Source organism: Anser brachyrhynchus (genome assembly GCF_964034855.1).
Source record: "Anser brachyrhynchus genome assembly, chromosome: 13".
Taxonomy (NCBI): Eukaryota; Metazoa; Chordata; class Aves; order Anseriformes; family Anatidae; genus Anser; species Anser brachyrhynchus.
In genome coordinates this window covers 10,982,933-11,008,480 of record NC_137708.1, presented here as the reverse complement: position 1 = coordinate 11,008,480, position 25,548 = coordinate 10,982,933, and the positions used below count along the sequence as shown (strand labels likewise).

Here is a 25,548-nt window from a genome sequence, read left to right as displayed (position 1 = left end):
CTAATACTGTCTTTCCTAGATTAAATGCACCTGACTTCCTCAACCTCTCCTCAGAGGTCATGTTTTCTAAAGCTATAACAATTAGTGCTGTTCTCCACTGGCCTTTTGCCAATTTGTCTACATCTCTATTTTAAAGCATGGTAGCCAGAAACCAGACACTGAAGCAAAGATGACACGTCACCAGCAGAGAAATAAAAAACCTCCAACGTATGTTCTCCTAAAACCACTTTGGCATATTCATGCCCAGAAACCTCTCCAAATCCACTACACCCATTCTGAGACCTACTTACTTTGTGCAGGAGGTTAGAGACGTCAATGGGGCAGCCCCACTCTCGCCATTTGAGTGCAACACATGCAGAAAGAAGGAGTGCAGCACTGTCTTTTGGCTAAGAGTGGAGCTCATTCAACACAGCTCTATGCATGAGCCCCAGTGTTCCCTGCTTGGAGCCTACCCATGGCATTGCTGCTCTCCAAGATCCCTGCAACACCGTCAAAACTGCCTTAAAGTCTTCCGGTGAATAAACAAAACCAGTCAGAGAAGATGAATTTTAACCCACTAAACCTGCACATAGAGCAAGGCTGTGCCTCACCCTACAATGGGGCACAATGCCCATGTGTGTTCCTCTTCCTCACCTCTCCAAAAACCAGAGGAGAGCTGTGGCACTAGAGCCCAGAAACAGCAAGTCCCAGGCAAGGTTGCCCTGCATTGGCTAGTAGAAATGTTTCTGCAAAAACAGGGCAGAACAGGCAGACATGGAGAGGGCAAGGTTTCCTGGTACATATCAGCTACGGGACTGCAGTGTCTTACTTATATTTTCACTGATACCCCTCCCCTTCCCCTAGTCACCATCCCCATCCACCCCCCATTAAGATATTCTGAGGCTTGCCAAAGGCAAGACCAGCACACAGACTAATTTCACTCCCAGGACTTTTTCATTCAGTGTTATTCCTGCTTTCCTGCAGGAGGCAGAACTGTTCAGTGCCTACTTGCTCTTTCTGCAGAAAAAGGTTGGCCCGAGCCACTGCCCCTGCTTTGTTCACAGCAATGAACCTCAGGGCAGACTGGCTTTGTTTACAACTTAAAACCACGGCCCACGTCACTGCTACGTGCAGCAAAGAGTTGGTTATACAAGGGCTGACAGACGCAGTTAGGAGGCAAGGACTGCCAGGTATCAGCGGTGCACGACAGGCCATGTTCCACTTGCCAGCAGAGGGGCTGCTGCAGGGATGCAGAAAGAAATCCCTAAGAAATCCCACTGCCCCAAAACATATGCTCTCAGATAGCTTTCAGCTCACAGACTAAATTATTCCTGGGCCATAGTTTCTTTCAAATCTTCACAGAAAACTCTGAGCCCAGCTTGCTGTCCGGACACTCCTTCACTGTGGAGGAGCCCACGCCTATCGCCCAGCACCATGGGAATGAAAATGCTCCTGTTTTTTCACAACAGAAGAACACTATAAGAGGAGTTTGCAAATTGCTATCTGCATAATGGCTGTGCTCATAGATCTCAAGAAAGACCAAGGCTCTGCTACAGCACTTAATAGGAGAATTTCTAAAAGATGCCTTCCCAGCAGGCAACACAAGTCAAATCATGAAGTTTCCAATAATAACTTCTCCATTCTTTTCCTTTTAGCTTAGGTACAGCATTAAGCACAAGCTCAGTAAGCATTAACACTGCTGGATGAGCAAGAAGAGTTGACCACGTATCATGAGAGCACAAATGTTTTGGGAGCAGCTTTCATCCAGCATCTCTGATTTGTGGTGACATCTGGAAGTGCCAAGTTCAGCAGGGTCTCTTAAGCACCTACGTAAACTTTTCCAGCATAATCTAGGTTTAAATACCCATTAAACACCCTCCAAACCTTTCTCTTCCTCTATTTTATTCTTATTTCTATGACTCACTGCTGACCTCTTCGCCTACCCGCAGCCGATGGCTGTGCAGTACGCTTGCCAGCCTCAGCACAACAGCCAGAGCTGTCACACATCCATCGGAGCTCCCCCACTACCCCTACCAAGTCACTCCACGACATCTGCTGGATTTACAAGAGCAAACGGGGATTTTAGCCACTGTTGTACATTACACCAGAGATGGTCTCCTGGCAAATCAACTACTACTACACTGCCTTCAGGTCCGTGGGGGAACATGGGGGCTGAGGGACCTCTTGCTGCTAAGGAATCTCCTTACTTCATGTGAAGAAAGTGTGTTTTTGAGCTAAAAGACAGGGCCCTGATCTCCAGAATACATAGGTCTGGCCATGCCTGCTGCTTCCCCATGGATTCACTCTTCAGCAGGGGCAGAGGGATGTCCACCACCACTGATTCATGGAGATTGCAGCTGGTCTCCAGGTAGGTCTGGCAGAAAACAGCTTCTTCTTCCTGACAGTTTTGCTGCCTTTTGCCATACTTCCTTAGGGACACAGCTTGGCACATTTTAAGCCACTGAGCCTCTAACACTGAACAAGATTGTGCCTAACCTTGCCAGGCGTGCCATCCATCCACATCAGGCCAGACACAGGGTAACCCTGTGTGAGGAGGCTAATGAGGATTTCCAGCCTGCACCAGTCTGCTCTGCAGGCAGCCTGGTTTTTCACCTCACCCAGTCAGATGACTGAACTTGCACTGCTCATTGAACAAGAGGGAATACTAGGGACTTCCCAAGAGAAATGGGAAGGTAGAACAAGCTCTCGCCAAGACAGTGACATCAAGGATGGCACACAAGTTTGATGGAACAGCTAAGGGATAATCAAGCTACATTTTTTCTGAGTCATACTATCTCCTGGCCCTTGCAACTCACAAGGCAGGAGGGCTAGACTAGAATATTTCTTGAGTAGATCTTCAGAATATCCAGACACTGAAGAAATCAAGGACCTTGGTAAGAAACAGGCTTATCTCTAAGCAAGCCATCAAACTGACTCTTCAGCAGAGCCAAGAGATGCAGCACATGCAGAGCAGGCAGAACTGACCGTTCAAGTACTATCCCGTGATGCCCTCTGCAAACATAGGGCTAACATTGATAAAAACAGCCACGGTTTCACCATGATGTCAAGTGAAGCTGTCCCTGTAGATGTGAGTAAAGATTTTCTCAAGCAAGCTGTACCTGTTTGGGAACCAGCGCTGAGGGATCCTTCTGGAGGAACAATGCTCTCCCAATGCAGATGTAACGCTCGTTCTGCAACTGTTCCAGGGAAAGCAGAGAGCTAAGGAGCACAATCTGCAAGGCACAGTGGATTACCTAATCTATCTCATGGGTATTTTTAATGGATTAGTAGGTATTAGAGTGGGATATTGCAAATATCCCATGGAAATTTGGAAGTGAGAGACAACAATCAACTGGCTGCAAAAACAGTGTAAAGGTTGTCCCAGAGGTGTTGAAGGATTACAGAGGAAGCTAAATCAAGGTTGATTTTAAAAGATTGCTGGTAGACAGCTAACCAAGCTGAATAAAAACAAGATCTTAATGTATAAGCTTAAAAATGGAACAAGAAAGTAGACACCAACCCTTACAACATCTGTACTACTGGTGGGCTCAGTTCAGCAAAGCACTTGTACACGCACAGGGCTTTCAGCATGAAGAAAAATCCCTGACTTCCCAGAGTTCTTGGTAGAACAGACTGTAGGTCAGTATTCAGGAGACAGACTTTAAAAGCTATTTCACCCTCAGTGATGAAGATAGCCTTCCAAAGCCTTCTGTAGGCTTATCTTTTGCCTGGGTGATATACATTTGTTAAGGTTACAGCAAATTGAGGGGAAAAGAAACTGGATATTTGTTCTCATTTACAGACATACACAGCTCTATCACCTTACCTAGTCTGATAGTTATTAGCCTGGCATCAGCAGTCGGTCCTGAGCAATCGACTCTTAAAGAACAACCTTACCAAAGCCGCCAATTTCCAAATACCACCAATTTCCATGCCCTGATACAGGCAACACCCAGCCCAGACTGCAGCAAGTTTACTTTGCAGGGCTGCCACCACCATTGGTTTCTTCGTTAGAACAGGGTTGTTGCAGAAGGTAGATCCACGTCCAGCCATCAGGAGATGAGGGCAACACCCTGGTGCACCATGTTGCTAGAGCGAGGATCAGTCACCCACCCTTCCCTTCTGGGGACATTCCTCCGTATGTCCTCCAGGGCACACACACACACAGACCTGCTCCCTAGCTTTGCAGTCTACAGAGCAAATATTTTGTTTGGATAGTTTTGCTTTTATACCCTTTCCTGCAGAGCTGGGTCTGGGAAAAACAGAGGCACCAAGTGCCCCAGGTTCCTTCAGCTCTCAATCCCCACCAAAACTGGTAGCAGGAGTACAACAGGGCTTCCCAAGCAAGCACACGTTGTAGACCAACAGCAGATCAACCCAAGTCAGGCATTTTTCCTCCAGCAGCAACATAAACCATCAGACCCACTCTGACTAGCCACCCCCACAGTTCTGCACCTGAGAAGGCTCCCTCCTACCTTCACCAGGATCCTGGCAGGCATCTCCCCTGCAAGTCCCACCAGTGCAGCAGCAGGGCACAGCTCTGCCCACCCAGGGAATCTGTGAAGAACTCAGGAGGAACCCATCCCTTCTGCTTTTACTCAGGCCCTCAGTGCTCAGGTTTTTCACATCTCCTCATTGCCACTTGTGTTCCCAGAGCCACCTGACCCCAGCTCAGGCAGGCTGGGAAGCCTTTTACACCCTGCTGCTGCCATTTCCTAGCCCACTGCCAGTTACTTGACTTTGTAGAACATGCAGACAGGAGCAGAACTGTAGAAAGAATTGCACACAGGCATTAAATATTTTAGACCCCAAAAGAGCGTGCATCCTCTGGGTTCAAGCCCAATACTGGGATGCCTACAGCTGCCCAGCAGGTGAGAATTCCAAAAAATAAAAAAATAAAATAAAAAAAAAATGGAAAAATCACAGAAGCAGCCACTGCTACCCTCCCGCCCCCAGCCAAGCAGCCCCCATGCCCAAAGGTGGTACTATATGTGGGGCAGCCCACCCCACATCGGCCTATTGGGTGAGGCTTCCTGATGGCACAAAGGTGAGACCATTTTGCTCTTCTTCCTCCATACCAGCTGATAACTGGTGAAACCTATCCCACGTTGCCCACCAGTCTGCCTCCCATCTCATCTGAGGGCTCAGGGCACAGATGTGTCCTGACCCACCTCTTCAGCACTGGGTTTTCCTGGCATGTAACTCAAAAATGTCTGCTATGTGGAGGAGGCTCTCTTTTGTGATACCCTGGAAATATCATCCCCCAAACAACTGCAGACCAAGGCTGTACTTGAGTATGTGACCTCTCTGGGAAAACACTTTCATACGTTACCAAATCCTGAGCCATCTAATCCCCTTAGCTGAAAATGAGCCGAACCAAATTAATTTAAATGGGTTAACACAAGCTTCTCTGTTCATATCCAATCCATTACTCTGTCTTGGAAGTATTTGTAAGAACAACAACAATATATCTAGACTTATCATTTTTATCAAAGTGACAACAAGAAGGTGTTTTCCTTCTTCCCCTGTTTCAGTTTTTAATGAGTTAGTCACATGTCCTCATCACTGCTTGTGGACATGTCTATAAAGGATACCACTATCTCTAATTCCTGGGTTGAATCCAGTTGAAAGAATCACAATGGCCAGGTCAGGACACATCAAACTTGTGCAAATAGTGAAATCAGGGCTGGGACATCCCAGGGCAGTTGTGGCCAGCCCTGCTGTGGCCACCCTGCCATACCTGCCACGAGGTGATTTCCTGCTGTTGCTGGACATGGTCCTTCATCCCCCAACAAAGCACAAAGTTGATGGCTGGGGTCCCCATGGGAGAGATGGCCATTCCTTTATTGTTACCTCTGTCAAGTCCTTAGTGGATATATAGCTTTTTTCAGTGTCCACCTTGCCCTTCCCAATTGGCACTGCTATTAGGGCTTTTGCTTGATGCTGCCTTCGGATGCCTCCCACCAGCACCTCTCTGTATCACACACCTGCTCCTTCCCGTACCCCTACCTTCCCAAGCATGTGGCCCAGCTCAGCAGAAGAGCTTTGGGGTCACGTAGTGCCCAAGGCTTATGATCAGTGACAGTCAGGACAATTTACAGTGCAAGTATTGCCAGTGAAAAAAGCAGTGAGTCAGGTCTGAAAATATCATGACATTCACATTAAAATCATGAGCCTGAGTTAGAAATCATGAGAAGCAAAGCACACACAAACAAGCCTCCCCCTTTCCAAATGTTATATATGGGATTATACGTTTTCATCTCCCAGGTTCTTAATTTCTTGGATGTGTTTTGTTCAGGTTCTGCTTTTTCTCCAGTGTCAAGACAGAAAAAATCTCACTAAATTCAGTGATGACTGAAAATTGCAGGACCATTGTAGGAAGAAGAATTCAAATTTGTACGTTGGTCACTTCTGAAAGACTGACCCTCAGGCTCGTGTTTCCAGCAAAAATGCCCTGGAAATTCAGCAGGACTAGTTCCCAGGCCACCTTTTACCCCAGCACCTTTTGTTAAAAGATACAACTAACTGCAATTTGTTCACCAAAATAATTGCTTTCACTCAGGATGCATGGATGAGCGAATCTTGCAGGACTTTTACATATATATTCATCTCCAGCAATTCATCAACATAATAATCACGCATTATTAACTTGAGTACTCATCAATTTTTTTTCTCTAGCTTCAAATACTAGCAAGGAGCTAGTGTGCAATAGAGAAGAAAAACATGTAGAGGAACTTGTGATGAATGTTCTATTTTTGCTATGAAAGGAGAATAAGAAGAGAAAATCAGATCATAGTCTACCCTCTCCCTCTCTTCCAAAAATTTCCTGCCAAGCTGAGACCCTTCCCCAGAGGCCGGCAGGCTGGGCTCTCCTGCAGACCTGCCACGCAGCCTTTCTGCCCAGCAGAGCTTCCTCTCCCCATTTGGAGGAGGTTTCCTTACTTACCTAACACCGTGCCAGCAGTGAGATCCCACGCGTAAATGACCTGGGTGGCCTCCGGTCGTGGAGTGAAGCCTCTGATGTTACACCCAGAGCTTTAGGAACTGTAATGGAGAGTCTCCTGTGTGCGTTCCTTGCTGAACTGCTCAGACCCACAGTGCCTCCCCGGAAACTGGCCTTTCGCAAAACACAACTTCCCCCAATCTGAAGGAGTCTTCTACTGCGGTCTCACTAATGCAAAGCTGCCCAAAGAAAGCCCTGCAGCAAGAAATGGGCGCTTGTACCCGTTCCCTCCGGGGATTTCACAGGCTACTGCAGTCAAAGGCAAGGTCATGGTTTGGTGACCAAGCAGTGGACCAGAGCACTGACAGCCCTCAGGTGTGTTCTTGTGAATAAATAGCAATAGCAGGAAGCAGAACCTCCCAATTCTATTCCTTGCTCTGCCACGGGTTTTTCTGTGTCATTCCCAACAGGCTGCCAGCTCCTGGTGTCCACTAGATGTAAAATGGAGCCAGCAGAAGTCCATCAGCCCACAGGTTGCGTGGAGGATCTGTTAGTCAATATTTGTACAGCACAGAAGCCTCGCCGCTGTCGCACAGAGCCCATAATACTACCTGAGAACAAATTATATTCATGCATAATCAAAATCACATCCAGCTCAGCCCCGATTCGAGAATCCTTTTTGGCTGGTGATGATGTCCAGAGCAGAGAGAGCACAGCTTGATTTCCAGAGCCCGGGCTGAGCTGGCAGAGCTGGCAGGTAGAAATATCTTGTTTTGACTGGTAAACTGAGCAAATTTGACATGGAAACCACTGAGGGAGAATAAATATGGAACAACAAGATGTAATTTTTACAGAGGCTCTTTTCCAACCATAACGGTACTCCGAGCCATCCCAGACTTGAACTGAGAGGTCCTGAGGTCTGGGGAGGGAAATTCAAGCCCTGGTAGGTTTGGCTGAGGCTCACCCCTGTCACAAGCACAGACGTCTGTAAGTGCACAATTACTTAACAGCACTATTCCTGCAGGAGTACAAAGGGCGGAAGAGACAGAAAGGAACAGAAAGGGAAGGGAGGGAAGATCAGAGAAGAAAAAGAGTTTTTAGCTCTGACACAGAACCAAGAATAAATGCCCAAATCAGAAGAATAGCCTATAGGAATTGCATGATCAGTGTTCTCCAAACCAGGCTGAAATTCATACCCTGCTCAAAGCAAACAGCAGTGCTCCTACAGCCTGGGAGGAAGGGCTGGCTGAGCAGAGCTTTGTTGCTTTCCATTTAACGGGAACAGGATCAATCACTGGATCAACAGAATACCTGTTTATCTGACAGATCTATTCATGCTATAGGGCTGCACCATCCAGCATTTCTCCCTCTCTCACGTATATGATGTGAGTTCCTTTAATGGGCTTTATGCCATCATTAAGCACTTCATTTGTCTTGCCCGTGTTTCTAGTGATGTTTTAACAAGTGCATGATATTTCACATGAAATATCAAGATATAAATAGACACTTAAGAAACCCCACCAAGGGCTATCTGCAAGAATGAATCTTGGAGTCTTCCACACCAAATGCTGTCACTATGGCTGAAGAACTGTGTTACATCAGTTCAGCCTGACACTTTAATAGCCTCCTGCCTTTTTTTTTCTTTGAACCAGACATAGGTGAGAAAACTGACATGCACACATAGTCTGTGCTTCATGTAAGAGTAAAGCTACAGCTTATCCCTGGTCTTTTACATTTCATGCTCTATGGGTTAAAAATATTTTTCTGCCTAGCTGGGATATTGGGAGTCTTAGGAAATGAACAATGCAGATATGTAAAGCTGCTCTGATGAACAGCTCTAGGGCTGTGGGAATATATTTTGAGTAATCAAAAAGACTTGTACTAATGGATTTTGCACTCTTTTCACATTTTGCTTGCAGTGACAGTCCCTAGAAGGCAAGTTTACTGGCAGAATAGACTCAGAAATGTTTGAATGTTCTTTAGATATTAATCAAGGAGAAAGATGTGCCCAGGTGAGATGGCAAACATCCTCCAGTCTGGCTATAAATAACAGCCTGCTTTTGATCAGTTAATTAATTAAGAATTATTGGATTTTTTCTGCTAATCAATAACTTGAATACATTTTATTTCAGTAATAAAAAAATCTAAGACTAAGCAAAGAGGCAAAATTCACGGAATAAATGCTTTGCAAAAACAATGTTGACATCTTTCTTTTAGGGAGAGAGATCTCAGAGCCCTACACCAGCCACAGTGCACTGCCGAGGATCAGCTCCAGCAGCACTGAAAGTGGCTGTGTCAGGGGTGGGAAGGTGGGGAAAGGGGGAAAAGGAAGGAGGAAGGCAACTGAATGCAATAATCCTATGTGGGATTCGTCATAGACAAGAGAATCAACAGCTCCTGTTGCTGTGAAAACACAGTGGCTTTATGGATGACAGCAGGGCTCCATGTCCTTCACTGGTTACCAAACCCAGAAACCACTTGGTGCTACCAAGCACTGATCTAGGGCAGGCATACAGATTGCTCAGACACCCAAATCCAATTTTACTCTGTGCTGAGAGCTGGGGGAACCCACCTTCACTGCTCTCTTTGTCATACCACCCAGAGCTTCCCGTCTCCGAAGGAAGAAAATAAGGATCTTGTAGGGCCACAGAAGGACACATAAATATGCTCAACATGCAACAAGAGGTCTGCAAGCTCTGTCACACTGGAGGAAGGGACTGCTCTAATATTCTAAAGTATTACTGTACCCCCCCAAAAAAAAAAACAAAGGGGATGAAACTTAGGTAGAACGATGCCCGCTGCTGAATGGATCTTATGGAGGCAGTTTTTAATTAAACAATCCACAGGATCCTTGTTCATTCCTCTTCCTCGTTCAATAGAGGATGGATTTACTCTGAGGATGACGCAGGATTATATACCAGAGGACAGCGTTGTCAGTGGGGTCCCTGCCTGATTTGCTGAAGAACCTGCTAGCCATGCAGCGAGTGAGGGGGAGGCCTCCAGGAAAGGCAAGGAGCTGTTTGTGTAGCTGGGTCCTGTTCTCCAAGACTGGGTGGGTCCCAGAGGGGAAGTGTAAACACATTCACGCCTGCTCAGTCCTAGGCTTTGCACCAGACTTGCAGATCACTCCACTTTTTTGTTGGCTCAACCTGTCCTAATCATCTTCTGTGACCACCTCAGCTAGTCCCCACCATCATGCTCCCAGCCTGGGCTGGTTTTAAACGAGGGGAACATGAAGGAGCAGCTCCATGTATAAAAGGCATCTCTTGGGTCCTCTGGAGAGGTGTGCAGGAGGAAGATGTTGCTGGATCTCATCTCCGGATGCACCCTCACAAGGGGACCAAACACAGAGGCAGGCAGCAACCTCAGTTCTGGCTTTTCTAAAGTCCTGAGACTTTACAGCCTCAAAGTCCTTATCACAGTATGTATTTCCTATAAAAAGAGCAAAGTGAAAAAAATAGAAACCCCATCATGTGGCAATGTGTTAACATCCACATATGTCCCAAGAAGGACTGGATCCTTTCATTTCCTGCCACTTCAGCTAATGAAGTAAGACACAACAGCAGGAGGTTGTCATCTTCCTTCTGGATTAGCCCTAGAGAGGATGTGACCCATGGTCTGGAGCCAGAAGTCATGTAAATGGGGGAGGCAGTGGGGGCTGCGCAGCTGTAGCCAGTTTCACTGACCAAGAGCACCCTTTGCTTAGCACCCTTTGCTTAGGAAGGAGAGTGGGGCTACTGGTGGCCCTCATGGCTTAGCCACCTTTGCTTTGGCCCTGGGTGGCACAGGGGTTTGCTGACGTCTCCAGACAGCTCCTGCTTCTCCTTCCTCAGTTTATGCCTTTTTCCCTTCTGATTTAATTCACCACTCTGCTTTCAGACACAGAGCTGGGTACAGGGAAGGAAGGGGGATATTTCCTGCTGTAGCCAGGCTTTTGTGATGGGGTGGAGGTGGTGGGGCCGAGATGCTGGTGCCAGCTGGGTTGGTGGTGGTGCTGGGCACCTGGCTGTGCACGCACCGGGCCAGCCCTGCTGGGGGGGCTGCCAGCTTCACCCCCCAACATTTTGAAGGAGGAAAAAAACCCAGCATGTATGTGCCTTGGCTTGTTCTCAGAAACGTCTGAATCATTTTGCCTAAAATTTCCCCCTTCCCCTCGGAAAAGTCAAAGCAAGCTAGCTACATGGAAAAAAAAAAAAGCAACAAAACAAACCAAACAAAAAAAAACACAAGCACAGTGGCCAAGCTGTATACGCAGTGGAAAACAGGGACCTTTTCAGGGAGTCTTAGCGATAAGAGCCAGCAACGCTGCCAGCCTTGACTACGTAAGACACCGAATACCCTTCCCGTACAGCACCAGTAAGACCAGTTGTTTCCCAGGCACGCAGGGCTGGTGGGCCAGGGCTCGGGCCCCCGCCGCCTGCTGCCGCAGTTGTGCCAGCCAACACAGCCGCTCTGCTGCCAGCCCCGCTGGTTTCCGAGCCCTGAACCACCGACGGTGCTTCACTGCAACACTTTATGCATCAGCAATCATTTATTTTTACAATTCTGGGCTTCAAGGGATATCGTTACGCAGAGAGTGGCTAAGGATTTCACCGCCAAGTCCGCTGAACTTGGGGCTGGGACCACGAGAGGGTGCAGGAGTGCTGGAGCAGGGGGGGGTGAGAGCAGGAGGAGCAAAGCAGGGAGGGCAAGGTATTGCAGCTAAGGAGGGGTTCGTGTCTCAGAGGAGAGTGGTGATACTGGGCCAGAGTGGTGGAAGCTGGAAAGCCAGGTCCCTGCTGCAGAGCAGGCGAGGAGCAGAGCACAGGTTCATTTTGATCCCAGACCCCCCACCAAGCTCTAATTCTCCTTAGGGGAGTTTGAATAAAAACTGGAGGCTGCTGGACCCACAGACATGGAAACACAGGAATTACTGTGTAATCCTGAAGGTTTCCCCATCATTCCCTTTTTACCACACATTTTCAGGCACTGTGCACGTCACCCAGGAGAAACACTAGGAACCCTATAATTTCTAGGTGGGCTGGGGGCAAGGAGAAGAGAATATTCTCCCCTTACTTTTTTGGCTAAGAAGATCAGTAAATGATGCTGGGAAGCCATGCAGGGGCCCCTTTCCATCAGCTCCTGGGAAAGACGCAGAGACAAGATCTGCTTGAAACTCTTGCAAAGTTTTGGGCTGGAGATGGTGCACCAACAGAGAGCAGCTGAGTCACTGAGCTCAAGCGGGATCCTCCTGCCATTCCTTCATTGCCTTCTCTACCCTGGGGCAAGACAGTCTTCATTTACTTTCTCTTTTTTTTTTCTTTTCTTTTTTCTTTTTTTTTTCTTTTTTTTTTTCTTTTCTTTTTTATTTTTTCCCCTCCTATGGAACTAACGCTTCTGGAAGTGAGTGCTTAAGAGCATTTACAAGAACCAGGGTGCTGCTCCGAAAGCTCCCTCTCCCTCTCTCCCCCACCCGTAGCTCTGCAATGCTTCCCAGACCTGATCTGCAGCATCTGCTGCTCATCCAGCCCTAAATCGTGAGCACCCTGCTTGCTGCACCGTGGCCTGGCTTGCAACCTACCCACTGCAAGGTGGCAATGCCCTCTGTGCCGCCCATCCCTCGGGCCAGCCGGATCCCACCCGCCTGCCCTTTGGTGTCCCGGTGAGGCAGGCTCCCCGGCTCCACAGCTCATCCTGCCAAAAAACCTCGCTCCCCACCACTGCCACATTCTTGCAGTACCAGGGCAGAGATTTCTCTCTTCAGCAGGCTGGGATGGTTGGCTGGGTCTTTCTCCTACCCTGCAGATCCCTCCTGTGCACTGGATATCCCAGTGCCCCGCCGCAGTCCTGCCCAGCCCCTGAAAACTGGGTGCTGTGGTCACTGTATGTCTCACCCTGCCGGTGTCCTACATCTCCCCGGCCTGGTGTGATCCTCTGGGATCTGGGGGACAGTGACTGGGAGGTAAGAGGGGACTGTCCAGGGCTCCGCGGGCCGGAAGGATTTATCACCTGTGCCCCAAAGACTCAAGTACCTGCTGGTCCCACAGCATCCACTTCAACAGCACCCCCTCCACTCCACTTCTCCTGGCTTGGGATTCCCTTGGGCTGCCCCTGCTGATGCAGGGGGGCTTTCTGGAGGAGGTGCTCCCAGATTTTTCCGTCACCGCTACACGGCTCCAGCTTCCCCCCTTTCTCCTTTGTTTCCCCCTGTTCAGCTCAGCTCCCAGGCCCCCGAGAGCCGACCCACTCAGTGCCCTGATGGGTTTCCAGGGGGTGGGGGAGAGGGGAGGCGAGCGAGTGGCTGACGCTTCTCAGCCACTCAGCTCGGCCCAGAGCTAACGAGGCATCTCAAAATTAAAAAGTGAACTGCAATCCCCAGCAGGCCTGTCCTCCTTTTGGCATTAGTCGGAGTTCTCTTTCTCTCTCTCAAAAAAAAAAAAAAAGAAAAAAAAAAAGAGGACTGGGGAACTGTGAGTTGCATTTGGAGCTGTTGAAGTACCGCATCCCGGGGGCAGTGGGGGTGCAGGGATGAGGAGGGCCCTTGGATGGAGGCAGCAGGACAAGAAGGTGCTGTTGGAAATCCTTTCTTCCCCAGGGAGAGGCGGGGAGTAGCATTCTTTGCTTTGAGGCCAGTGGGCTGATTTCTGCACCTGTCTGCCTCAGATCTGAGCCTGTCACTGCAGGTGGACCAGAGTCAAATCCTGGCCGTGGAGAAGGCAATGGACCCAGGGTGTGAGAGTGAAAGAGGAGAGCGTGTTCCTTGGTGCCAGCAGGGGAGAGGAGCCGCTTTGCTCCTGCTGCCCACTCCTGCAGGCAGCTGCCTGTCCAGCCAGAGACCTCAGTCACTGGGCCCAGCCCTGAGACAGCCGCATGCTGCTTCTCCAGGGCACATGGCTCCAAGCAGGACCTGCCACCCTTCCAGGATATTGTCTCAGCCGTTTACAGCTGATCCTAACTGGTCTTTCCAGGATGAGGTCCCAAATGGGTGAAGTGATCACCTTCCCAAGCGGAGATGGCTTACACCCATCCTGCCCAGCAGCCAGGGCATGGGGCAGTGTCCTGGAGAACAGCCTGGTCTCCTGGGACCAGAAGCCACAAGGGGATGGATGAGTCCTGGTGTGATCCCTCTGGATTGACCCTGGCAACGGATTTGGCCCCAAATCTCAGGGAACTGGTGAGCTCTGGAGACAGCGATGGTGCGAGGAGACCTCTACACCTTTTCCATGTGTGCAATGCAAACGATCTCCAGCGTTCAGACCCACCCCTCAGCCCATCCTTCCCTTGTTTGTAAATGCTGCAGGGGCAATTTTTGTACACAGAAACTCATCCTCAAGGGCACAGGGCCAGACATGCTCAGAGCTAGGATGTCCCTGCACACTGAGCACCAGCGGCACGATTGTGGGTGCTGCCAGCCGGGACTGTGCTCTCCTGAGCAGAGGGAAGGCCAAGAGAGGATGAAAGGCAATGGTGAGATGCATACAGGGAAAGAGAGCTACTGCTGTCTTTCTCTTTCTCTGCTCGTCTGAGGAGAATGCAGTTTGTACTTTGGGTATTCATGGTAAAATCAAATAAGCTGAGATGGTTTCCCCAAACCATCCATTTTACAGCCAGAAATGTGATGCATGCCCAGCCTGTGCATGGCACAGACCCGGCAGCATGGCCAGCACCTGTGCTGACGGATGTGGCGGTGTGCCCCGGGGTGAGCTGGCTGTCCCAGGGGCATGGGCAGGGTGTGCAGGCTGTGAGCCGGGACCCCCACGGCTCCCCACGGCACCCCCAGCGCCCCTCTGCTCCGTGCCCCTGTGGAGCCAGGTCACCTGCTGTTTTACTGGATCAAAATCATCTCAGAGGCTTACGAGGTGGTTTTCCTTGCAGTTTTTATGTCATCTCTGCAGTTCTCCCCCTCATAAAATGCGACTGCACCAATTCTCGTGATTGGGGCTGGTCAGCTAAGAGGGCATTTCATGTTTCCCAGACAGACCCCTTAAATCAAATCCAGCCATATCCCACATTCAAAGGAGAAGACAAAGAGGGAGGAATCCATTTTTCTTGCAAGCCCCCCCAAAGCTGCACCCCATGCACTGAGGTGACCACCCGGCTGCCCCGTAGAGGGATGAGCATCGCCCCCACCCCACAGCCCCCACGAGGCCAGGGCCAGCAGCACCTCACACTGCCCTCCTGGCACCGGGGTGACTGCAAAACCTGATGGAATCAGTGGGGATATTCCCCTGCCCCCAGCTGCAAGGAGCTTTGGATCAGGCCATTTGGGATAAAATTCCTTCCTTGCCCACCGTTGGCATCTCTTCCCCTCGAAAGCCCCCGAATGAAATCCCTTCCCAGCAGCTGCCTGGAGAACACCTGGCCGTGGCTCCTGTCCTCCTGCAGGCTGAAGCTCCCCCAGATCCACACTCATCCTCCTGAGCAGGAACTGGCATTGCCCGGAAAAACACAAAAACAGCCAAGCACGGCAGGTGAAGCCAGAAGTGCTCCAAATCCCCCCACTACGTGGCCAGTCGTGGGCTCTCCACTGCCTGCTTGTCTCCCATAATGGACCTTAGCAGTACCCAGCAGGATGATGATACCCAAGGATTATTTCGTATCTTATCTCCACCAGGGTGGCAAATAACAGGCCTTCCCATTCTCCTTTCTGTTCACAGGACACAAGAGAGGAATCGCAGGTCTCTCCATCTCCTACAGAGTAGCAGTGAGGACACCAGCTCCTCGGGGATTATTTTATCCCATATCGTTATTGAGGGGTGCAGCCCGGCAGACTGACTGACAGCCCTGCCAGTGGACACCCCAACCTGCTGCAGGGAAAATAGCCAAAAATTCTGGCACGGGGAGCAGCAGAAGTGGTGGAAGTGTAACCTGTGGTCCTTGATGGAGGTAATATCAGAGCAGAGAAAATCCAGAGCATTTGTCCCAGCAAGAAGTCCCCAGAAACATCCCATCATGGACAATCCCCCATCTGTGTACAGAATCTGTGAATTTGGAGTAGGATTCCTTTTCTTTTTGTTTTTTTCCTCCCCACATTTCTGCTCTCCAGTGGCTCTCAGCAAGGTTGAACGTGGCCCAAGCGAGATTGGCTGACCCAAGCACTACGGAGCTCAGCACCCAGCATGGGAGCTGGAGGACCAAGGCAGGCACTGGGGCACCAGGGAGCCAGGGGTGGGAAAGAGCAGGGTGGGAAGGGTGGGAGGAGAGGGGTGATGGAGAGGAAAACCAGGAGGCAAGAAGGGGAGGTGAGGCAGGAGGGAGCACGCTGCAGGCCGGTCACCATACCTCCAAAGTCAGGCCTGAGGCGGACATCATAGCCCTTTAGCAGTTTGTCCACGATCTCTTTCACCACAGAAATATTCCCAGTGGAGGGGCTGAAATAAAAAAGCACAGAGAGGTTGGTCGTCATCCTGCGCGCTCCCAGCCCCGTGGGTGGAGGTCCCAGCCAGGCAGCACCACCGCAGCACCCCTCACGTCCCGCGGCATCCCCCAGGACCCCTTGCATGTCCCGCACCCCTCAGCACCACGCACCCCGCACTGCCTCCTGGTGCGTGTCTGTGTCCCGGCCATCCCGCAGGACCCCTGCGTGGCCACTGCTCGCCCTGTGCTGCTGGCCACCAGCCCGCCTCGCTGGGCACTTTCTCCTCATCTCACCCAACACAGCGTGGAGCCGTCCCGCACTGAGGTCCCTGCTGCACACCTGCCCCCAGCACGCAGCCTGCACTGCCACATCCCCGTGCAAGCGCTGCTGTCTTGCACGCCCAGCTGTGCCTTCGTGTTCCTGAGGCACAGGAAAAAGCATCGCTCCTATGGCCGTAGCACGCAGACAGTCTTTGGCATGTGAACATTCATTTTCTGCCACTCGGCATCACCATGGCTTCTTAGCAACGCGACTCGAGAGGCAGAGAAGGGAAGGAGAGTCCATCTTTCGCTGCGTGCCAGGGCCCGGCTCCTGTCCCTCCCAGCCCTCTGACAGCCGGGCAGGGGTTGCTGCCCTCCCTAGCGCTGCTCCAGCCCCTCCAGTGAGAAGGGGGCTCTCTCTGAAAGCAGCCCACGAGCCTATGCAAAGCTGAAGGTGGGAAACCGGAATGCAGAGGATGCTAAAAATATTGAAGCTATTCAATGCTGCGGGGTATACAGGTTCTCTCAACTGAAACCCAGCCCCTGTGCCAACCTCCATCCCCTGTTTTGCATAAGAATAGGGGCCCTGCCGGTGACAAGCGCTGCTCTTTGCAGTCACCCACCAAAACAGCATGTCTCCCTGTCAACACTGCCTCCCACATCCATCCAAGGCGAAAGCAAGGCACACCGTAACGCTACCTCTGCCAGCCAGCCCTGCACCTCTCCGGACAGACACGGGGGTTTGTGCTGACATGTCCGTGCGTCCACACACAGACAGGTCTGCACCCTCTGCTGACTCTGCAGGGTACCTGCGTGGGCACGCACACATGCAGGCACAGGAAAGCACTGAACGTCAGGGCTGCAGCTGTGGCAGATGTGCTCGAGCGTGTGTGCATGTGCGTGACCACCTCCAAGTCTGCGTGGAGGGGATTACAGGTGCAGAACCTGCTCTGTCGGGTTAGGTCAGGATGTCCACGCTGGGGTGTGGATGTGATTTGGGCAGGTACACGTAAACAGGCGTTTGTGGGTGCCAGAGGCTGGGCTCCCGGGTGGCCAGGCTCTCCTTACAGGTGTGGGTGGAGGCAACGGGATCGCCAGGGAGTCTGGGCATGCGTTGAGGTTCTGGATGCCCAGGCAGGGGATGTGCAGGGGTTTCTCAGCTGAGTAGTGATGTATGAATGTGAGATGGCATACCTCTCAGGCCCAGCTTCGTGCGTGGACAAACCGCTCAGCACTTGTGCTGGGGTTGTGCCTGAGCTGCCCTCCTGACTGGGCACCTTACAAAGAGATAGCTCTTGATTGCATCGCTTTGTTCACTGAAAAAAGGCTAGAGACGTACACACAGGTGGACATTTTCACAACACAGTGCCTGTACTTGCAAGGTCTGTCTGCACCTGTGGATTTCTATGCAGGTATGTGAGTTTTTGCATTGTGTTTTTGTGTATACACTCACTGTGGATTGATAGTGTGCACCAGCATTTATTCATCTCTAGATAGTCACTCCTGGGTACACATTTCCATATTCATAGATTTCCATATTCAGTATTTCTCAGGGGGGTTTAGACACTTCTCTTCAGCCCCTCACAGGCCCCTCACAGGCCCCAAGCTCAGAAGCCGTGTTGCCTCCTTCACAGTGGCAAAGAAACCGAGGCAGAGACAGCAAGCAGCGTGCCAGGGGCCCTGCAGAAAGGGGCAGAGTGGGAAGAGGGAGGCTGGGCTCCTTCCTCCTCCTCAGATACCAGCTGGCCCCGTGAGGGTATAAGCTGGCATCGTGTTTATGGGCAAGGTCTCATGTCTCTCAGTGCTCTTTCTGATCCAAAAAGCCATTTCCCTCCCACTGCACAGGCAAGTTGTGCATTTGCCCAGCTGTGGGCGAGCAGCTGCATGCAAGTGCTATTCCTGGCAAATGTGGGTCTGCATCCGCTGAGGGAGCACGTACATCCAGCCTGTGAACTGAATTTTTGAATACTGTGTCCCTGGCTGTGTGGGCGTGCATGTGCTTTACATACACACGTACATTTGCAGCCAAACAGCAACATACATGCACACCGTGCTGCTGGCGGGGGTGTGTGGGAGTAGCTGGAGGCATGTGCACATGGCAGAGTGGTTTGTCCCCAGGATGTGCAGAGATGTACATTGGGACTACGGGGGACTCTCGGTCCAGGATACAAGCAGGTATAAACGCACATGCAGGGACATGTCTGAACACAGACTACTGATGTGGGCATTGCTCTTTACACGATTGCTTGGACACCGCCTCTAGGCACGCCTGTGTGTGTGTCCGTACCCAGCAGAACCATGCCCAAATGGTGTGGAGAAGGTGGCCATGACTGCGCATGTGCGTGTTTATAACTATGGGAACATAAATCCTTGTATATACAGATCTGCAAGCCTGGGTAGGGACCTGCATCTGTGCCTCGGGAGCGCACTGCTCAGCGTGCGTGGCTGGGCAAGGCGATGCCCCAGCTCCCACCCCAGCAGACTTCGTGCACACAGGTACAAAGGCACCTGCCCACACGCGTGAGAAGGGAGGGTGAGGAGTAGGCAGCGCTGCTCTGGCGTGTGAAGGCGGCAGGTAATTGCCTGTGCCGGAGCAAACAGGTGTGCTCCGTACACCTTGTCCAGGCTGGATGGGTGCCTACGCCTCTGGCTGCTGGGATTGCTCGGAGAGCTCAAGGCATGCAGCAGGAACAGCTGCAGCTCGAGTGCTCAGGGAATCAGTGCGAGCATTTGCATGGCTACACACAGAGCAGGTAAACTGTGCTGTGCTGTCGGCGTGTCGTGACACACATGCGTGTGCACCCCAACAGGCACCGATTAATGTGCGCATGCAGGGATGTATCTGAGTGGCTTGCCCCCCCCCCCCCCCCCCGAATGATTATGTGGCATGCCATAAATCTGAGTGTAGTCACAGACGTAGGCATTGCCTCCTGTGCACCGCAGAGCCGGGGCTCTGGTGAAGGCACAGCACGCTTGGATGTGAGTGTGGCTGCGTGTGGACCGTGTGTGTGCACACGGGCATGGCCAAGGCAGCCCTGTGCCCGGCTGCGTATGCACACAGCTCGGTGCCGTGCACTCTCTCGGCTTCCATGGACACCATGTTCCCCAGCAAAACAGCTCCTTTTGCCATTTTCCCCCAGGTCAAGCACGGAGGGGGGGGACGTGCTGCAAGTGGGCTGCGAGGTGGGCTCCGTCTGCAGCGAGCCTGCTCCACATCTCATGGATGAGCATCCCTCCTCCCCCTAAAATGTCACGGATTGGGAAATAACAGCAGCAGGCAGCAGGGGAAGCGATTTGGGGAAAGGACCCACTCCCCTTTCCCACACGCAGATCGATGGAGAACCCCCCCCAAACAAAACAAACAAATCCTGTGTCAGCCCCCCTGTCCCTGCGGGCTGGGATCGCAATCCTTACCTTTGCGCACAGCAGGCGAGACAAAGAGCTGCCAAAGCAGAGACAATTCCACTCAATCTGTCTGCCTGAAATGTCCACATTTCCACAAAGACGAAGGATGAAAAAAAAATCTTTGGAGGGGAGGGGAAAGAAGGATGGATCTCCTGAAAACCCCCTCCAAGAAAAGGGGGGGAGGGAAAAAAAGAAACCAACCCCCCCCAGTTAGTGATTTCCTAGAGAAAGAGAATAATGAGAAAAATTAAAACGTGGGGGAAAAATATCCCCCCCCCTCCTTCAGTGCCAGTCAAAGAATTCGTTTCTTCTTCCTTTCAGCATCCTCTCAACAAGAGACATCCTCTGGCAATGGAGAAAATCCCAAGAGAAAGAAAAACAAAATGCCCCAAAATGGGCTTAGCAAAATGTGAAATTGAATCTCACAGGTACGCAGGAGAAGAAGAAGAAAAAAAAAAAAGGAAAAAAAAAAAAAAAAAAGAACTCAACGTCCCCTGAGCACTCCACTTGGATTATTTTTCCTCCTGCTCTTTTGCCATCCGGTTCTGCAGATGTTGCATGGCTCCTGCTACCCACCTTCAGAGAAGAGGAGGAGGAGAAAGAGAGTGGTGTGTGTGTGTGTGTGTGCGCGCGCGAGGGGGGAGCTGTGAGTTATCTAGCAACACAATTTTATTCTGGATTTTACCTACCTGCTCCCCCCTCCCTCTTTATTTTCCAGGGGGGAAGGGGAGGCAAGGCAACCCCACCGCGCTGTTGTTTTATTTTACGGAAAGCTGGGGCTCATCGCTTGGATGGGTTGGGGCTTTTCTGAAAGGGTTAAAAAAAAAAGGGGGGGGGGAAGGGAAAATCAAACGCAACCCGGTAAATGAAGAAATGCATATATGCATGTGTAGAAAATAAATAAATCCCTGTCTGCGGGAAGGGCTGCTCTCCGAGGGAGGACTGGATCTCTCCCTAGTGCTGTTGCCGCAGCTCCTGTGGAGTTTTGCTGCTCATTGCAAAGTCACAAGAGGAGGGGAGGAGAGAGGGAGTTTGGGGATGGGGAGGGGGACTCTCCGGGCAAATTGGGATCCTGACGTCATGGCTGACAGCATTAACCCCTGCCGGCTTGCAGAGGGGAATTCGTGCTCTTTCCTGGGGAGGGGGGAGCAGGGGAGAGACTGGGAGAGAAAGGTGGGAGCGTTTTGGCAGGCAGGGGGATGCTCCTGGACAAGAGTGGCTGAGCTGCAGGAGCTGCTGGGTGCTGGTGTCTGAAATGGTGTGAGCAGCAAAGGCTGGGCTTCTTCCTTCAGCCACAGACATAAAGGAGAAGGTGATTTACTGAAAGTCCCTCCACGCCCCAGGGCACAGGGGCCTGGTGGAATCCTGGGGAGCTGGGGAAGATCTAATGAAGCTTCTGGTGGGGTTGGGAGTTTCTCCAGGCCAGGGAAGCCCAACTCAGCAGGGATACTCAGCTTTCCCCAGGGAGTGCTGCATTACAGGCACAACAAAGTTTGGGAAAAGGGAGCCTAAACTTCCAGAAATGCTGCTGAGGCTCAGCTCCAGGTGCTATAGTTTTGCCCCCTGACATGGTAACCGTTATTGAAATCTTCACGGTCAATCTCCTGTGTATCAGCTTCTGATTTTTATCTTAAAAAAAGTAATATAATTAAGGAGCTCTGCATCTCTAGATCAGGCATGTGGTGATGGATTTCCATGGAGGAATTTTTCCTGGGAAGAGACCCAGCAGCACTGTGAGCGCAGAGCAGAAGCTGCAGCCCTAGGAGGAACCACACGAGCTCTCCTGTCCGGAGGTCTGGGCAGCTGGGAGCGGGCCCTCGGAGAAGGGGGCTCCCCTCCTCCTGTACCCTGCCGACACTGGCTGACACCTGTGTGTGGAAGCTCTCCAAGCCCTCTGGGCCAAGAGGGCAGAGCAGATGTGTGGCTACAGCTGGGCAGGATGAGGCTTGAAAGCCCCTGATGGTGGAAAATGGGCCCTGCTCATCTCCCATCATACCTGTGGCTGGAGGGGTTCACCTTTGCTAAGGCGCTCTTCCAAAACAATAGGAAAATTGCCGCAGAATTTTCTTGCAGATATTTTCCTGCAGAAAAAGAACCAGCCCAGCAGATCTGAGCTGTACTTGGCCAGGCTCAGCCCCAAGCCCCAGATCAGACAATTCCACCATTTCCACGTGGCAGACTGTCTCCTTTTTGGTTTCTCGTGGCTCATCCGGAGTGCACGGCCTCGTGCTGCAGGACACAGCCAGCCCTGGCACAGACACATGGGGACCCTGTCGTGTTCCCCCCCACACACATGTGCCCCTGGGAGCCCTGAGCCCGACACGAGCAGCCCCAGCTCCCCTCGCTGCCAGCCCTGCACGGTGTGGCATTAACCTCACCAACTGCTGCTGCAGTGCACAGATCTCCTGGCAGCAGCACATTTCTGAAACACTTATTCCGATTTAAGCTGCTGGGTACCAGAGAGAAGCTCCTGGGGGAGCCGAGCAGCATTTGCCTCTCTCTGGGCACCAGAGGCCCCATTTAGCCCCCCCGGGCCGCTCCCCTCCTTCCTTCTGTGGCCCGTTAGCACTGCTCCGTCCCACCAGCTGTGATTGCATGTTACTGGCAAAAAGGTAAGTGGAAAGCAAATGTCAGAGGTATACATGAAGAGGAAAATTATGTTCACAAATGGTGACATTTGTGCTTGCAAGTTCACCCAGTCGGGAGCAGAAACCGTGTCACATGAATTATCTGACCACTCAGCCACAACGTGAAACTTTGGGAAGCCAATTGCTTAGCAGCAAATGCATTCAAAGAAACCATTGTGTGCTCTTGAATAATCTACCTGAAGCCATGTTCACGAATAAATGACTGCTCTGGAATTAGTCACCCATCTCTGCTGAGTCTCATTAAGGCTGATGCGCATTTGATACGTGAAGATGCTCACTGAGGTGTTTGTTTCTCTCCCTCCAGAAGACCGGCAGCCTCGAGCCTCCCCCCAAAACCCCAAGGGCTGTGTCTTCCTCCCCTTCTTCTCTCCAGAGAGAGCCCAGCAGTGTTTCTTTTTTCTGAAGTTCATATTCTGAGTCCAACTAGAGCTATGAGAGGCTGCTGGAGATGACATGCTGTGGTTCTAATCATCCCAAAGAGGCCATGGAGGATTTTGTTCATGGCCTTTTGCTGTCCTCCGCTATTAAATCACTCACGTGAACTCCCCCCCTGCTTGTTGCTCTGCTGCAAGCTCCACACCATGACCTCCCTTCTCATCCTGTGGCCACCCCTGGCTCCAAGTCACAGGGTCACAGGCAGTGTGACAGTGTTGTGCCAAAAGCCTCCACAGATCATGGCAGATCATGGCTTCTGGTCTATAGCCACCATAGTGCAGGTTGTCCCCCACCCCCCTTTTATTTTTATTTTTATTTTTTGTTTTTGTTTTATTTTTTATTTTCTCTTTGGTGTTTAACTGTCCAGCACTTGCTGTGTGTCTGTCCATGTGCCCCCTCCATCTTTGGGTTCGTGCCATGGGAGAGAGAAATCAGTGCTGCCCTGAGGGGCTGCACAAGTAGTGCAGCAAGGCGGTGCAGTTCCTTTTGCAGTTCCAGGTCTTGGGTTCCCAGCAGGAAAGGTTTTTCCTCAAGCCATCCCGCTGGACAAAGGCTCCACCAGCAATTATAGTGTCACGTAATCACCCTCAGGCATTGGCCCTGAAAGAGACCACAAGTCACTACCCCCATGTAATGATGTGGTAGACATCAACCAGCAACTGCTCAGACAGCTGGGACCATCATTTTTGGCAACCCTGTGCCCTTTAAATCACAAATCACTCCCTAACATATCAGCCCTGTGAGCCGCTGTGCCTGGACACACCATGTGCTAGAAGCTGTATATATCCAAAGAAATATCCCAAAGGCATAGTCTATAGTCAGGGTTCTCCATCTTTGCTGAGTTAAAGATCTTTCATCACTTTGCAAGATAGTGCAGAATTCTCTGGAGTGAGCGGAAATGTTCGCTATTTTTAGGAGCTGTGAATGGGTGAACTGGTGAGCAGAGCTTTGCACGCAGCCGCGCATCTTGCCTGTGCTCAAATCTCTTTAGCCAGAGGATGGAAAGTGTGGCAGGAAGGATTCTCAACAGAGATGGGTTCACGCACCACCTCCCATTTCAGCCATCTTTTCTTACAAGTCTGGTTTGAGCTTTCTTTCATCTGAAAAACGGTACGGCCTAGTGAAGGCCCTTCGATTATGAGTGTGGAAGTGCTGTGACAGCTGTGGTTATTGAGAAGCTTTAGCTCCTGGATCTGCAGTGAAAGAACAGCTCTCTGCATGGTGGTGTCCCCATGCCACAGACTCACAAGCCATGCGGACAGCCCGTAGAGTGGCAGTGCCACTACTCCGGGCCTGTGGCACAGGGACAACCTGCTCGAGCCGTACCTGCATCTGCCGTGTAAGCTGGTGACGAGGGAGACGAGTGAGCTGGGGCCACAGGGCAGCCTAAGGGGCTGGGGCACCCAGGGAGGCCTGAGTTTGTTCCTACATGTGTGCCAGGGGAAGTAGAGCTCAGACCCTCGGTCCTCTCACGAATGCATGGATGGCTCTATGTCCTCTGGCTACTGGCTTCTGTGTGGGCATCGGGGCCAGCTCCTCGGCCACGTGAGCCTGCCTGGTGCTGCTTACTGCAGCGACGTGTCCTCAGCTTATCCCACCTGCACATCCCACCTCAGGGCTGTGAACCCCTGGTCTGTGGAAAAGGTTTCCTCGGGTTGGAGCTTAGCACATCAAAGGCCCCGAGTTTAATTTCCATGACTGCGATTCAGAACAGCAGCGGTGCCCTTTGGGACTGGCATTTCCGATCATGTTACCACTGGCAGTGCGAAGGGCCCAAGGCAAGGACAAGGAGCCCCAGCCCCTGCAGACCATTAAGAAGTGACAAAAAATGCCTCCCCGCTCCTTATTGCTAATGGTGGGGATCTGCTCTGACACGGAGCGTGTCTGTTGGGCATTCCCCAGTTTCAGAGGCTGTGGCACTCCTCAGTGCTGGGGATGCTCCCTCCCATCTGCATCAGCAGACCAGCCTCCTTCGCAGCCAGACCTCCTGGGTACAGTCCTGCAGCCAGAAAAAAGTGCTGCAAGTTGCAATGAAGTGGGCTGCAAGGATCTAAGTAAAAAAAAAATATTCATGAACACCACACGGAAGGGTGGGTGGCTTCAGCTCCCATACAGGTCTCGTGCTTTGAGGTCCTCTCAGCACCACCACCCAGGAGGCAGGAGGAGCCCAAAATTGGCGCCTGGGATCCGCTGGCCACAGGGACAGGGAGTTTCCAGAGCAAACCTTGCAGGTGCTACCTGAAGCTGTCTTCTCCCAAAGCTTTGTCACATTCACTTCCTACATTGAGGAGCTGCAGCAAACACAATAAAAGAAATTGTGCCTGCAGGCTGCAGGGGACCCAATTCCCCCATTAGCCTGATGCTGGTCAAGCCCCCACCTACACAGGCACATAGGAGTGAGCAAGATTTCATCTGTATTTATCCCAAAGCTCCTGATGGTCTCCTCCATGGGCAGCGACCCAGTGGTTGTAGACAGAGGGGCTCCCTCCCATGCCTTTCCTGCTTGGGGGAACCCAAGCAGTATTTGCTCTGGACACAAGA

General features: G+C 51.4%; 1 protein-coding gene across 2 annotated transcripts in view; it reads right to left on the bottom strand.

The window, feature by feature from the left end:
- Nucleotides 1-21,683, bottom strand: part of LOC308177417 (gamma-aminobutyric acid receptor subunit beta-4) — an 86,703-nt gene extending 65,020 nt beyond the window's left edge. The window contains exons 1-2 of one of the 2 annotated variants that reach the window (XM_080554692.1): nucleotides 19,934-21,683; nucleotides 16,184-16,272 (exon numbers count right to left, since the gene is read on the bottom strand). In XM_080554692.1, coding sequence (XP_080410818.1) covers nucleotides 16,184-16,272; nucleotides 19,934-20,013 — 169 coding nt within the window. In that variant the 5' untranslated portion in view covers nucleotides 20,014-21,683. Of the gene's footprint in view, nucleotides 1-4,454; nucleotides 5,541-16,183; nucleotides 16,273-19,933 lie in introns of those variants that run through there. The other variant, XM_080554693.1, reaches the window with a different exon arrangement.
- Nucleotides 21,684-25,548: the final 3,865 nt, after the last annotated feature.